Genomic DNA, 16,441 nt, shown 5'->3' on the forward strand with positions numbered 1-16,441 from the left:
CACAGGAAGATCTGCGCTAACTCTCGTGAGCATTGCGGAAAGCATTGTGATTCCCTGTATTGGCCAGGCAAATGACAGACTGACGCGTTTGGGTGCTGGAGACAGACATTGCCTGAAGTACATGGGCACTAACATAAATGACATTGGTTACTGAGGCACTTGTGCCAGCGATGCCATTACACCCAGCCTGGTAGAGAAATTCAGCAGATGTTAGGTGTTCCTCGCTCTGATAAGATAAGCAGGCTGGTATTGCTCTGGTTCAGGCCAGGCCAAACTGTGGCTCTCCAGCTGTTGTGAAACTACAAGTCCCAGCATGCCCTACTACAGTTTTATCATTATCAAATAGCAAAACTGTGGCAGGGCATGCTGGGACTTGTAGTTTCACAAACAGCTGGAGAGCCACAGGTTGGCCAAGGCTGCTCTGGTTTCTCCCCTTAGGAACGTGGGGGGATCTGATTCCAGGACCGGCTACGTGGTGCAGCTTCCTGAGGGTGAGAGTGAGCGACACAGGTACGACTCCCACTCTTACATGCTTATTTTTGTTTTTATTTGGTAATTTGTACGAGAACAGTGACAGTGAGAATTTAATTGGTAACAAAACATTTTCTACACAACGACTTGGCAGCTTTATAACACCTTGTATTACATTATGGGCCAGACACAGGGTCGGATGCAGCCGCGATGCTAACATATGCTAGTACAGCAGGAGATGTCTGGTGTAATCAGAGTCCCCCTGACAACATCGCAGTTCCCAGTGTTGCATTCTGAAGGCCCCCACACACTGGACGACTCGCAAAAGATGTGATGTCGTCCACGATTTCCCTAGAATTCCCCGGGCAACGGTCTCCTGGACAGGCGATATCTCGCTAAACTGTGCAATGTGACCTATCATGCCTCCTTAATGATTTCCAGTGCATCGCAAAGGAGATTGCCAGATCTTAAAGCCCCCATACATATGCAACAGTTCGTCGCGATGTAGCGATGGGATCAGAAACGCCGACCGGCGGCCATCGATGTTCCGCGATCCTTCGCAGGAACGGTGAAATTCTACATGTTAAATTGCATCGATCTGCCAATCACAATAATTTTTTTATCGTGATGGGCATAGCTGTGAAATCCAACATGTTGGATTTCAGCGATCCTGCGATGGCGGGTTGCAGGATCGCTACATTGCATATATTTGCAAAGATATGTTTAAGCCATCTGGGCCTCATCAAGGCGTCTCTGTACCGGTGTCCCTAACGCTACATGATTATAGCACCCACTTTGGGTCATATAATTGCATACTGTTATGCTACATAATAATAGCACATACATTAATTTATTTATTTATGTAAGTTGAGACCCACTCACCTGGAGGTACCCCCACTTCTGTCTGCAGTTTCTGCTCTAAATTAATGTTTATCTTATGATGCAGCGATCATATAATGTAATTTATTTTACAAATACTTTCAACGGTGTATTATAGTGATATAAAACTTTGGTGGATTTAATAAAGCATTGCTAGTCTGGGAGAATCTGCATGGTTAGACTCACCCACTCCAAGCTCTCCCCCCAAACTCCTCCCGTCCCATTTCTGTGTGTCCTATTAGTTTGTCCACAATCTCTGCCTAAAACACACACATAAGTTTTGCCTAATTGCATCCTTTGTAGAGCTTCCTTGTCAAAACTTCCTGTAAATTCTCAGCTCCAACACTTTTCCTGCAGCCCCCTCCTCCCAGCCCCAGATAGCGCACAGCCTCTTTCTCTCCTTGTTATTTCAAAACTGGACTCCAAACTTATGTCCGTATCTCTGGCTCGTAGAGACGGATTTTATCGAGGAAGCTCACGAGTCTTTTCTCCATCTCCGGCACTCCTGGGGACTTCTCACCTTACGGAAAGCAGGCATCCATCGTGTACATCCTAAGGATCAGAACCGAAGTTCTTCTACACTGGAGACAAATAGCAGAAATGTGAGTACAGATGAAATATTACTACATGCTCTGATGCAGGTATCATTTATTTATTTACTTATTATCAGTTATTTATATAGCGCACACATATTCCGCAGCGCTTTACAGGGAATATTTGGCCATTCACTTCAGTCCCTGCCCCAGTGGAGCTTACAATCTATATTCCTTACCACATGCCCACACACCTACACACTAGGGGGTAATTTTGTTGGGAGACAATTAACCTACCAGCATATTTTTGGAGTGTGGGAGGAAACCGGAGCACCCGGAGGAACCCATGCAAACACAGGGAGAATATACAAACTCCACACAGTTAGGGCCATAGTGGATATCGAACCCACGGCCTCAGTGCTGTGAGGCAGTTATGCTAACCATTACACCGTCTGTGCCAATACCTATCATGGTATTGGCTATCTGTCTCTATACTAAAATTACAAGCAAAGGATTCTGGGTACATACCTGATCTTCAATGAAGCCAGGTGATCAGTTATTTGATGACCCAGGAGTCCCTCTGGACTACGCAGAAGGACGTGCACGCCGTAGAGCGTGCTGGGAGGGATCCCTCTCACAGCACTCTCCAATTAGAATCCCATAGGCTTCTATAGGGTAATGCCATCAGAAGATGGCGTTACCCACCGCATCCAAGTCGGCTTAGTGCATTGTCAGGGTTTGACTGCATTTCTCACGTTGCTGCAGTATGAGAAGGTGTAGTAGAGACATGGAATAAGCTCCCAGCAGTTTTACTGAAATGTAAGAGACAATAGAGCCTGATGTAGAGGTGCACACAGTACCGATGTTTTATCAGTTGAGCAATTATTTGCTACTTCACTTGCTCAAAAAGTGTAGAAAACCCTTACCGCGCATGTGTGCGATGGCGTAGGCATTTGCGTACGACATCAATGTGACCTGAGACAGCGTCTGCAATCCATGGACATTTCAGAGTGGAGACTGGGAGGTGACCTAAAGTGATCGCAAAAGGTGATGTCATTGGCGTGTTATGGGAGTGTCATGGCCGTGTTATGTTGTGACTGATGGCGTGTTGATGGTGGAGTGATTGAAACCACCAGCGTAGCTGAGTATTGCTTAGATACGCAAAACGGGCATCGCAGGAATGCTCCAGCTGTCATTTGCATATTTTTGCACTTGCGAATCTGTGAGAAAATGGCAGCCGTGCATGAACTGCACCCACCTCTGCATCATGATCTATAGTGCACACGTGTACATGTGTGTTGCTGGAATGCGCGGTATGGCATTGGTTATCACTGTCTTGTCACTTTCCACTGTGCTCCGTACAATCGCCAATAAGGCTGTAACGTTGCCTGTGGCCTAGATGCCACGGACGATTTCTAGTTTCCTGAGGTTCTTATAAAAACACATAGGGGTTATATTTACTAAAATGCTGGTTTTTAGAAGTGGAGATGTGCCCATAGCAACCAATCAGATTCTACTTATTTATCTAGCACAGTGTTGGCTAACCTTGACACTCCAGCTGTTGTGGAACTATATATCCCAGCATGCCCTGCCACAGTTTTAGCATGCCCTAATAGCAAAACTGTAGCAGTGCATGCTGGGTTATGTAGTTCCATAACAGCTGGCGTGTCAAGGTTAGCCAACACTGATCTAGCACCTTCTAGAAGATAATAGCTACAATCTGATTGGTTGCTATGGGCAACATCTCCACTTCTAAAAACCTGCATTTTAGTAAATATACCCCAATTACTCCATGCCACAGGTTCTCAAACTCAGTCCTCAGGACCCCAAACATTGCATGTTTTCCAGGTTTCCTAATAGTATCTCAAGTGAAATAATTAGCTCCTCCTGTGGATCTTTTAAAATGTGTCAGTGAGTAATTAATACACCTGTGCACCTGCTGGGTGACCTGTGTGGGGTCCGGAGGACCGAGTTTGAGAACCACTGTTCTATGCAAGTAACCTTATATGATTTATCATCCACGGTAAGAAATAAATAAATAGTGTGATTGATGGGTTTTATCAGACCATAAATGACATAAAAAGTGCTTATTTTGCAAAGCAAATAGTATGCACACACACAATTATTGGGGGTGCCATTGGAATCTACTGTAGGCTGAATACCTTATTTGTAAATAACCCTTTTACCTATGTATATAACTTTATTGGTGGGCTATGGGTCGATCATAAACTCCCCATAGGGTTAAGCCTGTTGTTAATTGCTAGCTAACTGCACCTGTATTCTATTGAAGCAGGCACACATAGCCACTGAGTGTTTAAGGTAGTGTGTCTCATTCTGTCTATGTGCTGGTTATGGGAAGCTGGTCCTGGTGAGAGTCTTTACAGAGGTTCTGCACTATAGGACCAAAAATATCGGCTGCGTTTGTGGTGACTTCTGTGCAACGCACTTGGTGGTGTGTTATAAAATATTGTCTGACTTTTAAGCTGGATCCAATGGTGAGTGTCCTCCTTTTCTACAAATATATTCTATATCTCTCTTGCCATACTATCCCTTTACACTGGGACACCTATGAATTATACAGGTTATGTGGCTGACTGACTACAAGTCTGGATTTGGCCTAGTCTAAAGCTGGCCACACACATAGTGATATTTTACCCGATCTGGCCAATTCCGACACAATGGAACGACAGATCGTGTAAAATATGGCTAAATCGTGAGTCCCCACTCACGATGCGATACGCGCCACCGTTTGTCGCACATCGCATCGTCAGATCTGACGTGCAGTAGGGCAGATCTGACAATCTAGGACACGATGCACTGTGACAGTCCTGGATGCAGGAGAGATCGTTTGAAGATTAGACACCAAATCGTGTGCAGAGCTGCCAGGGAGAGTTTCAAGGGAAAGCGTACACATCGGCTCATCGTGTGCAGATCGCCATGTGTGTGGGCACCTTTTAATCTGCCACAAAACTTGTGTAACTCGTAGTTGTCCCTGGTTAAAGGTGGGTTTTTGTGTCTTTCATAGTCCGGGTACATGTGTTATAACAACTGTAGGGCCTCCAAGACAATTGAGGTAGTAATTTTCCCATTGTTTCTCAGGATATCCAGGCTGCTATTCTGTATCACCATGTTATTAATCTGTATAACAATGTACTGTTCCTCTGCACCTTCCCCCAATTCATGGGCAAGAATGCCCTACAGGTATAAATGTGCCCCTGACCAGCACCTCCAGCTTGTCCTGTGCCATGTCAGTGTGCAGGAGACCTACATATGCTGAGCAGCTGCTCTGCATACATTGATTGTACCATTATGAAGTTGGGCATATCTTCATTGTTTGCCTCTCCTAGAGGCCGATCTATAGGGACCTATTTTTTGTGTCCATTTTCGCTGCTCTGTTAATCAGCAACTTATTACCTCGATACTCCCCTGCCATGGCCAAAGTTATCCAGAGTTGTGTGTGAGATGTATTGCTCCAGAGGCCTCTGTTCTGTTATGGTGAAATTTGTGGGGAGTAGGAGCATGTGTGGAGGGGTGTGTCCATTAGATCGACAATAAAATGGTCGACATGGACAAAAGGCTGACAAGGGTATGGTCTATATATCGTGCTTAAACCTGAAAAACTAAAATAAGTGTCAACCATTTTTGTGTTGATCTCTTGTCCCTGTCGACTGACTGTCAACCATTTGGTGTTGACCTCTTGCTTGTTAACCTGTTTACTGATGACGTTTCATCCGGAACCACTTGATAAATGGTATCCCCTATGCCACAGGTTCTCAAACTCTGTCCTCAGGACCCCAAACTGCATGTTTTCCAGGTCTCCTCACAGAATCACAAGTTAAGTAATTAGAACCACCTGTGGATCTTTTAAAATGTTAGTGAGTAATGACTACATCTGTGCACCTGCTGGGTGATCTGGAAAACGTGACCTGTGTGGGGTCCTGAGGACCGAGTTTGAGAACCACTGCCTTATGCAATAGCAAGTGTTAACTGTAACCCCATTAGTCAGAGCTTTCCAAACCCCACCAATACAGTCCACATTTTAAGGATATCTATTCTTGAGTCCAGATGGCTAAATCAGATTGGCTGAGTTTCCAGTTAAGTCACCTGTGCTTAAGCATGGATATACTTTGAAACGTGGACTGTAATGGCGGAGTTTTGGTACCTCTGCCAGAAGTATATTAGGCGAATTGAAGACCAGTCCTTTTGCTGTCTCAAATACCCATTTTCACCGTCAAACTTAATTTTTTTTATTTTTTTTTGTCCTTTGATAAATAGGCACCATAGGATCTTATTTGCATGGAGTTTATCTGTAGCAATTTATATTACAGCTGTACAGCATCAAATTAATTGTGACAGCGACTTTGTAGACTGATCCGCAGCTGAACAAGTGTTGGAGGAGTCACAGGTTGTGTTTATCAGTCTGTTTCCTGAGCTGTGCGGGATGTGACGGAACCATCTTCATTAAGCTTGGGCCTTGGCCTGTGACTGCTGCGTTCACTTACACTGAACAAGAAGAGACAGGATGACCAGTAGTAAAAAACATGGGATGAGAATACCAATGCAAAATAAGGGAGATGAAAGATAAACTTGTACTCACGGGAGGAATTGGGTGTACACATATGGAAGATCAGGGGAGAACTGGGTGTATGTACTCCTGGTATAGTAGTGATGATGTTCTGTTTGTTTAGTAAAGACCCTCGTGATGCACTTTATCCCAAGCTGAAAACGAGAGAGGGGACCCGGGTGTGTATTCATCACTTAAATTCTACAAATTATTACATTTTCACCTACTTTTGTGTAAATGAAGGATCGAGCTATTCATTATACAGGTAAGTCGGGAGGTATCACTGATATCTAGATTGTAAGCTTCTAGGAGCAGGGTCCTCCTCCCCACTGTCTCACAGCCTTCTTCTCTAGCACTTCTAGGACAGTCTTCACCTTCCCAGCTGTATTGTGTATGGAGAATTGTGTTGCTAATTGTTACTTGTGTTCTGTTTATATTTTGGTTACTGTATTGTAATGTAATGTTCTGTGTACCCTTTACTGTATGTACGGCGCTGTGGACCACTTGTGGCGCCCTATAAATAAAATTCGTTGTCGTCCCTCTGAGCTCATTTCTGGCCCACCATCCCCATAGACTAGTATAAGGACCTACATTCATCCAGCTCCGAAAATATTTTCAGAGTTTGAGTTTGGGAATTTATGCCATCTTCAGATGGCATTTGTTCCCGGACCGCAGCTCCTTCATATGGGAAGGAGTCTCTGGTTGCGAAGTTGGATTCATTCGGATCCCTATGCCCCCATCTGGCTCCTTCCGCCGGAGGTCACATATGCGTGAACCGATGTTCACGTATGCGCAGCAATGAATGACTTTGTAGGGGCAGCTAGCTGTCTCCGCACCGGAGCAATGTTGAATTGCTCCGGTGGCTTTCTATCCACTACTGCTGCTTGCAGCGAGTTGGGTACCTAATTATCATAATGAAAGGACTTCTCAGTGTTTGATTTACGGTCTGCAAACAAACTTGGTATACTGTATGCATTGTCCTCTTACATTTACTCTACTACAGATCAGCGATTATGTTGTTGCACTTTTTTATATATATTTTTATATCCTGCGATGGGATTGGAAACACAGATCTGCCGGTCAGAAATGCCTACCGGCGGCTGTCTATGTTCCGCAATCCGTTAGAGCAGTGATTCCCAACCTCAGTCCTCAAGGCACACCAACAGTCCTGGTTTTAGAGTTATCCATGCTTAAGCACAGATGGTTAAATCAAAATAACTGAGGTACTAATTAAGTCACCTGTGCTCAAGTATGGCTATCCTTAAAACCTGGACTGTTAGTGTGCCTTGAGGACCGTGGTTGGGAACCCCTGCGTTAGAGAATTGCTGAAATTATACATGTTAAATTTCAGATTTGCAAACCTGTTAAATCGAACATGTACAGTATGGGGGCCTTTACATTGGTTGTTTGTACAGAGGTTTTTTTTTGTTTGTTTTTTTCCATCTGGCGTAGGGGGAGATTTATCAAACCTAAAAAATAGTGTCCAAACTTGGCCCGTAGCAACCAATCGGCTGCTTGCTATCACTTTATAGAATGTACTAGATGATCGCTATAAGTTGACTGGTTGCTATAGCAACTTGCCCCTTATATTATGCTCTTTTTATAGAAGACTTTATACCTTCACCATAGAGTCCTTATTCAGCTCCTGATTTGTGAATTATTTTTATTTATTTTTTTCGTACGGCGCATCTTTACGTTGCAGAGGTGTCGCTGTGATGTGCACTGGATGTAAAACCAAGATGTTCTCCATTGCACATCATATGCTCTTCATAAGTGGCCACCAAATGTGTAAGCGACCTATAAGTCACTTTGGGTAATCACTCCGTGAAGAGTGACATGTGATAACTCCTCGCTCATAACCACGTAACTATATTACGATGGGATGCTGGCATCTTCCTCAAGCACTTCATGTTCTCATCAAATTAAATTTACTGTGGAAAAACATGAACCCAGTTTCCCATAAGCACTTTATATGTGAAGGGCAGCTTTAAATGTTTTCCCATAACCCTTCTGACATGGTGACTATGAGCTCTGAGAAAAAGTTCGGGATATATTTTATTGAATGCAAAAGTGTGACATTGAGTCACCAAAGATTGCACAGGGGCTTAACGATGAAGTGTGCGAGGTTCTGTGATGTCACGCAAGGACACCAGAGATCCTGCGTCTTCAGTCTGTCACCCGCCACCAGTACGTGATATCAGCCTGCAGCAGAAGGGGAAGTCAGATAGGACATTTATTAACTGCCTCTCGGGCACAATAAGATGTTGATATCGAGGAAAATGAACCTCTTGTGCAGAAGAGGCCAATATAATAGTAACTCTAAATATTTTTTTTATTTTTATTCAAAGAGGTGTAATTTTTTTTTTTTTAACCCTTTAGGTGCATACACACATGATTTTTTGAACGATTATCGATAAACTATATCGTTCATCGTTGAAAAAATCGTTCACTTTCTAACTTAAAACTATTAACGATTATCGTTCATGCGCGTTCACGTTTGTAGTGCAGTCAGACTGACCAACGCAATGATTTTCATTAAGGGAATATGCAAAAATCGTTTGTAGTTCAAAAAAATCGTTCATTACACTTTAAAAAATCTGACAGAAAATAGTTGGTAACAAAATCGTTGTGTGTGTGTATGCACCTTTTGGACTAAAATGCTCTAATTAGGAGAATGAAAGACTTGTGCTTTGCCCTTTCTTTAGTAGTGTATTATGTATGTATGTATTTTATTTTTTCTTTATCCGATTGCCCTTATTGTGGTAAAGTCACCACATTATGTCCTCTACTAATTATAGCTACACAGCCCGGTGACTGCAGACTTTCATGTCCTGTTGCGGCAGCGTGTAGACATGTGGAAATCTGAAGTGACAACATGTTCAAGACATCTGCTGCCAATTTCAGATATGAGAAACTGAAGTCCAGATTACCAATGGGATAAGCCAGGCAGATTTGTGTCTCGTCCCCATTTCATAGTTCATATGTGGTTTTGTTTTATTATTTTTTTATTTTGAGCAAAATATCTATATGCATAGGATGTTGTTTTTAATTATCTTATGGCAACAAACTAATTATTTTTTTCCCAATCATTGTACAGTAATTATTGGATTTTTCAGCCTAAGGAGGGAATTAAATTAGCAGTGGCACTTTGATCCCCTGGGCTAATTAAATTAACCACGAAGCCTGCACTTATCGGAGGTGTGGCCACGGCCCCCTTTAGAAGATAAACCTATTTGCCCTGGCACTGTGTTCTGTCAGCCCCTTAGAGGGTGGGGTGTGATGTCGTCATCCCCCCCCCATGTGTGTTTGCCCAAAAACAGAAGTTTTTGGGGACCAAATAAAATTGGATCTGATAGAAGAGCCTGAAGGCAATTCAAGTGTTAAAATCCTGCCCAAAAAAATCTTTCTTCATTTTGCGATTCCTCATGCATGGCAATGTGTCGCTGAATGGCAGAAGATGAGTGAGCAATGGCTAGAATCGAAAAGACAAGTGGGGGGGGGGTGCTGGATGAGGGGGGATATGAGCAGATGGTTGATCATCTTGTACCTTCCAAGGAGGAATGGGGGACCCCAAAAAGTGTGCTGGGCCCCAAGTTTTCTGTTGCCGACCCTGCCCACAGTTGAGGGAGGCCTGTCTTCCTTGCCTGCCCCAAGTTTGTGAAATGGGGGTCCTTACAAATGTTTATGGGGCCCACAAATAACTAGTTATGCACCACCTTCTTGATGGTACAAATTTTTTTTTTTTAATACAACTGTCCAACTTTCTCTACAGTTATTCCCTTTTTTGTTTTGTAATTAAAGATGACGACAAGGTCTATTTAGTATACAGAGAAAAGCCGTGCATCTGACTTTTCACCGGAGATTGGGCTTTTCTCACCTTGTCTCCATTTATCAAAAAGTTAATAACAAAGAAATCTGAGATCACCCCAAGATATTGCAGAGTATTCAAGTTTGACACTGAAGGAGCAGAAGTGAATGGGACTGAAACAGAACTAAGTTATCAATAAATACTAGCTCAGACGGAATATGGGCAGGCAGGGGAGTCTTTTTAGAGGGGGCCCGTGTGCATCCCCCTTCCGGGGCCCCTTCTCCTACCGGCAGCCAACTGATGCGGCTGGCTGGCCCCAGAGCATTAGTAGACCCTGGGCACTAGAGTGCCTGGAGTCTACCGTGCTTAACGCCGGTAAAATGGCCGCTTCAGCCATTTTTCTGGCTTTTTGTACAGCGTGGGACCTTGGAGAGAAGTTTTAAATAATATGGGTGCAGGGTGTGCAGTGCGGGCCCCCCCTGGGCCCGTGTGCACCACACACCCTGCACCCATTATAGACATGCCCCTGTGGGCAGAGACTTTCAAGGATTGGGGCTGACAGCAGGCACATCAAGTTGGTATACAATCCTGGGTCAGGACTGGTGGCTAAATCAGGACACAGGCAAAGGTCAAGTCAGAGAGCAACAAGATTGAAAAGACAGTTCAAGCCAACAATCAGATATAACGCACTAAGGTCCAGCTTCCAGGAACGATCTCCTGCATAGGTCATCATAGTGGATGATCAGCTGTATAAACCCACAGACTACAATGGACCAAGGATTGTAATCCACGCCTAACAAGTGTCTCCTGACCAGGGGAGAAAAGGATGCTGTCAGGGTTTCTGTAACTGTTGAACCAGAAGCAGGAGGAGCTGTGATGTCAGTGTGGAGGACGCTAGCACCTGTGCCAAGTCTTGCCCCCAATAAGAGATTTGAATTCTTGCAAAGATGCATGAAGTAAACAAGTGGTGTTTTATATGATTAGAATTCCCTCTATGGCCTCAGCTTCAAACACTTTGGAATGCAGATTGGTAATGGAAACTTTCTGCATATTTCTATAATCAGAACATTGGCTTTATGTCATGGACTTGTAGTGCAAAGTTCCAGAGTACCAGGGTTAAACTGCTTTATAGCTGGTACATTCAGCCATCCTCTCTGGATTCATCAGTGAGTAATTACATGGCGATATAGCTCTGTAATTGTGTCAATGATAGATTATCGGTAAAGCAACATAGGTGCCTGCCTAAAGCCCAACCTATGACTAAGGGGGATATTTATCAAACCTCCTAAAGCGGACATGTGGAGCCATTGCTGTTGCTGACCTGCATTTGACTTGCAGTGTACCTGGCGCCCAGCAGCCAGTAGTGGTGCTGTAGAGCTGCCCACATGCTTGGGGATGCTCCAGGCAGTGCTCTACGTCCTGATACCTATGGCCCCGCCCCTTGCCTAGGCATCATGACATCACATATGGGCAGGGCTGGCATAGAGCTGTGAGTAGGCAAGTAAGAGGAATAATTTTGTGTGTGTATATATATATATATATATCTATTCTCAACTGCAGACACTTTTTGATATTTTAATTTTTTTTCAACTTTAAATGCTTATAAAAACTGTTATACTTCACGCAGTGAAATGATTCATATATCAAATGAAAGGAAATGTAATGCTGAATTCAGCACAATAAACAGAGGTCAAATATTTCCATTACAAGGGAAGTTATGCAATGAAAACAACACTTAGGACAGTAACATCATAAGTACACAGGGATTTTCACACTCAGTATTTCGTTGGGTAGCCTTCATTTTTTCATTTTTTGCAGCACAGCGACGTGGCATTAAGCCAACCAATGTTTGGAGCTCTTCCTTCTTATGTGGTGCCATGAGACAATTATATCCTCAATTAATTGCATTTATTGGATGGATACCTCAGATCATACTTGCCGACATTTCGGCAGGGGAATCCAGGAGGGGGCTGGCAGGTCCGTCCAGCAGGGAGGATGGGGGCGGGTCAAATAGGCGTAGTGGGGACGTGCCGACGTTATCGCGTCATAGTGGCCTCGCCCCCCGCTTTATAATGCCAATATTACTGGCATAAGGCAGGGGGCGGGGCTACGATGACGCGAATCACGTCATCACACCCCCGCACCACCCAATTTTGCAGCTGGCGTGGGGGTTAGCGGGGCTTTCCGGGGGACTTGCCTAGTCTTGTGGGGTGTCGGGAGCGGCACCCGATTTTCGGGAGGCTCCTGACAGTCCCGGGAGAGTAGGCAAGTATGCCTCAGATGTACCAGTTTTTTCAAACTGAACCACAAATGTTCTATGGGGTCCAGGTCTGGGCTGTTTCCTGGCCATCCCAGCACCTGTATGTCATTCTCCGTGAACCACTGTTTGCATGTCCGTGCAGTGTGGCAGGGAGCTGAATTCTGCTGGGGAAAAAAAATGGGGCATTATCTGGCAAAAGATCCCTGATAAAGGTAGAAGTTTTGGTTGTAGGATGGTGTCAATGTACTTTCTGCTGTTCAGTGTACCATCTATAACATAACGACGGCCTACAGCATCTGCTGTCATACATGCCCAGATCATAACACTTGTAGGATGGTGTCAGTGTGCCATCTATGACATAACGACGGCCTACAGCATCTGCTGTCATACATGCCCAGATCATAACACTTGTAGGATTCTTTGTCGCTTGAATGCAATCTGGATGTACCTCTTCCCCCAACAAGATGTCTCACACATTTTCTCCCATCACTACCAGATATCGATATCTTAGTTTCGTCACTCCTTATCACTTGTTTCCACTGACCTTCTGTCCATGCAATGTGTTCTTTCGCCCACTGTATTTGTTTCTGCCGCTGCTTTTTATTCAGCAATGGCTTTTTTCGGGGAATCCTACCTTTTAGGCCAACCTCCGTTAGTCTTCTCTGTACCGTTCTTGCACTGACAAAAACACTAGTTGCACTCAGTTCACTGCTAATGGCCGCAGATGACATCCATCTGTCCCTGACGCAAATTTGTTTTAGTCTCCTATAATCAACAGCTGTTGTACACTTTTTCCGGCCTTTTCCTTTTGGTTTGTATCGATTGTGTTTTCTGATAGCGTAAAAAAAACTTTCGTACTCCTGATGTCACATTCTCACCAACTTCTCCCGCAATTGCTGCATACAAACGACCATTTTCACATAACACAACAATCCTGGATCTCTGTCTCTCTGTCTCCCCCCTTTATTCTGCAAAATGAAACAGCCAAACTGACCTTTCCCACCTTTGAACATGACCTTGCACCCGCTCATAAACGACAGCTGATTGGTCCTCAGAACGACGATTCCGATTGGCTGGTGGTAGCTGTTACTACAATCCGCTTCTTGAATCTCGTGCTTCTTTGTCTGACTGAAAGTAGCATAACTTCCCTTGTAATGCAAATATTTGTGTTGAATTTAGCATTAAATTTCCTTTCATTTGATATATGAATCATTGCACTGCGTGATGTGTAACAGTTTTTTTATAAGCATTCAGTTGAAAAACATTCAAATTTCAAAATGTGTCCAATTTTGGCCGTGTATGTGTGTGATATATATTTAATTTTTTTGCTTCATTCTTAACCTCACAGATGACTAAACTTGAGCAAAAGGAGATAATTTGGTTAAGCCAAAAATCCAATATATTCTGCCAAAAAAAAGTGTCGCTTTGGCCAGAGGATGTAATGCTCCAGTGAGCGCTGGGCCCAGCTCTGGTAAATCTCCTCTTTTAGATTGACAATGTTATCTCTAATTTATGTTTATGGCGCTACTGTGAAATGCAGGCCAGAGCTTCCTGAGATACGTCAGCCCTGGATAAGTCCGTGGTGTTTGGGCTTCATGTACACATGGGCTGCGGAAACTATGAACAACAACACGGGCCGCCAGTGTTCCAGAGCATGTAGACAGACCTCAGCAAACGCTAAGTTCCTATTTGCTGTGTTGTGCTCTGCAGGTGAGATCTATGGCAGAAGGTCACATAACAGACTGGAAAGACCATCCCAGATAGCGACAAATGTTATTACACTGACAGTGTGAGGAAGTCACGGCGCTGTTGTTGAGCTGTCCAGCTGAATGAGATAGCTGCTAATTAAAAGCGAACTCCACTCAAAATAGGATTTCACACCTAAGAGCCTCCCTTTTCGAAATCCAGTTTACAGGGCCAGCTCTGCTATTGGGCTAGGATGCCAATTGTTAGAGGGTGCCCAAACTCTGACTGACGTAATGCGCCAACAACTTATGAGAAAAATAAGCTCCATGCCAGTGTCGCACAATTAGTGTTGCGCTTGGCTATGATGCCACAGAAGTGCCACACTCCCAAAAGAAACATGAGGCTCCTCCCAGCTGACAAGGTAATAAGCAGTGTGGGTGCATCATAGGATGGGGAGGTGCTTATTTCCCCACAACTGGTCTAGAGCCACCAGTTGAACACAAATGGTCATCAATTGTGGATGTGCACTTGGAAAGCTCCTGATAGGACAGGTGACACAGCGATCCAATGAGGTGTTTCTTCCGTAGCACACAATAATAACAATCTTTAGCTGTAGCACGATTCAAGTATATGGCTATGGCCAAACGTTTTGAGACTGACACAAGTATTGCCTTTCACACCGTTTGCTGCTTCAGTGTTTTTAGACCTTTTTGTCAGATGTTACTATGGTATACCGAAGTAACATTACAAGCAGTTCATCAGTGTCAAAGGCTTTTATTGACAATTACATTAAGTTTATGCAAAGAGTCAATATTTGCAGTGTTGACCCTTCTTTTCCAAGACCTCTGCAATTCGCCTTGGCATACTGTCAATCAACTTCTGGGCCACATGCTGACTGATGGCCGCTCATTCTTGCCTAATCAATGCTTGGAGTTTGTCAGAATTTGTGGGTTTTTGTTTGTCCACCCGCCTCTTGAGGATTGCCACAAGTTCTCAATGGGATTAAGGTCTGGGGAGTTTCCTGGCCATGGACCCAAAATCTTGATGTTTTGGTCCTTGAGCCACTTGGTTATCACTTTTGCCTTATGGCAAGGTGCTCCATCATGCTGGAAAAGGCATTGTTCATCACCAAACTGTTCTTGGATGGTTGGGAGAAGTTGCTATTAGAGGATGTATTGGTACCATTCTTTATTCATGGCTGTGTTCTTAGGCAAAATTGTGAGTGAGCCCACTCCCTTGGCTGAGAAGCAACCCCACACATGGATGGTCTCAGGATGCTTTGCTGATTACTGACGGATCTGTGTGCGATTTACACAGCTGCAATCGCAGTTGTGATCCATGCTAAGTTGAACATTGTAGAATAATACTCATTTAAATAAAATTGCAGCATAAAACTTAATTGGTAAAAGTGGAGGCAGACAGGAAATGCAATAAGGACACTGCTTGTGAGAGCTTACAATCTCCATGTATGGAAGCACAAGAGGGCTGTTCACATTTTATTTATTAACAGTTTCTTATATAGCGCAGCATATACCGTTGCCCTTTCCAATTGGAAATATTTATAGAACAAAACTGGGTAATAACAGACAGATATATAGGTAGGAAGGTCCTGCTCGCAAGCTTACAATCTATATTATGTGTCAATGCTGTCATTATCTTCTCAGAATTTCTCTGTAAATGTGGTTTACTGTATAAAGTGTACCAGATTGGATGGCTATCTGGTTGAAAGCTTAAAGCGGCCCATACACGGGGCGACTTTGCGCACGATTTCGATCGCAACAATCGTGCGTATCGTGTGTTTTGGCATGCTGTATGACTGTGATGCGCGTCCTCACCATCTGCATCGTAGATCTTATGGAAAAACCATAAGATCTGCGATCGTCATGCCGTTAAATAGGTAACCGAAGCATCTTGTAAGATGCATCGTTTACCATCCACAACAGCATGCCATGCATCGGGCTGAATTTGAAAACTTACCGAGGTGTCGTACATTTTCAATCGCCCAGAGTATGGGCCGCCTAACTCCCAACATTGGGGAGAAGGACAATGTGCACCTTAACAAGGGGCATGGTCTCACAGTCCAGGTGTGACTATGCAGCACACCCCTATTTTTTTTTATCATGCTGGTGAGCTGCCCCAGTCCCTCTCGTGTATGGGGCACACTTGCCTACTTTTGAAAGCCTTTTCAGGGAGAAAGTGATGGCAGCACCTATGAGCGTGGCGGTAAAGTGAACAGTACT

At 44.0% G+C, this 16,441-nt stretch overlaps 1 protein-coding gene across 4 annotated transcripts in view; it reads left to right on the top strand.

Moving 5' to 3' along the window:
• The first annotated feature begins 1,655 nt into the window (after positions 1 to 1,655).
• Positions 1,656 to 16,441, top strand: part of PEAR1 (platelet endothelial aggregation receptor 1) — a 93,515-nt gene continuing 78,729 nt past the window's right edge. For 2 of the 4 annotated variants that reach the window (XM_088449635.1, XM_088449638.1), the window contains exon 1: positions 3,825 to 3,906. In XM_088449635.1, the coding sequence (XP_088305761.1) occupies positions 3,890 to 3,906 (17 nt within the window). In that variant the 5' untranslated portion in view covers positions 3,825 to 3,889. Of the gene's footprint in view, positions 1,953 to 3,824; positions 3,907 to 4,191; positions 4,379 to 16,441 lie in introns of those variants that run through there. The other 2 variants (XM_088449637.1, XM_088449636.1) reach the window with 2 other exon arrangements.

The sequence above is a fragment of the Taudactylus pleione genome, unplaced genomic scaffold (genome assembly GCF_031769625.1).
Source record: "Taudactylus pleione unplaced genomic scaffold, aTauple2 ptg000490l, whole genome shotgun sequence".
Classification (NCBI taxonomy): Eukaryota; Metazoa; Chordata; class Amphibia; order Anura; family Myobatrachidae; genus Taudactylus; species Taudactylus pleione.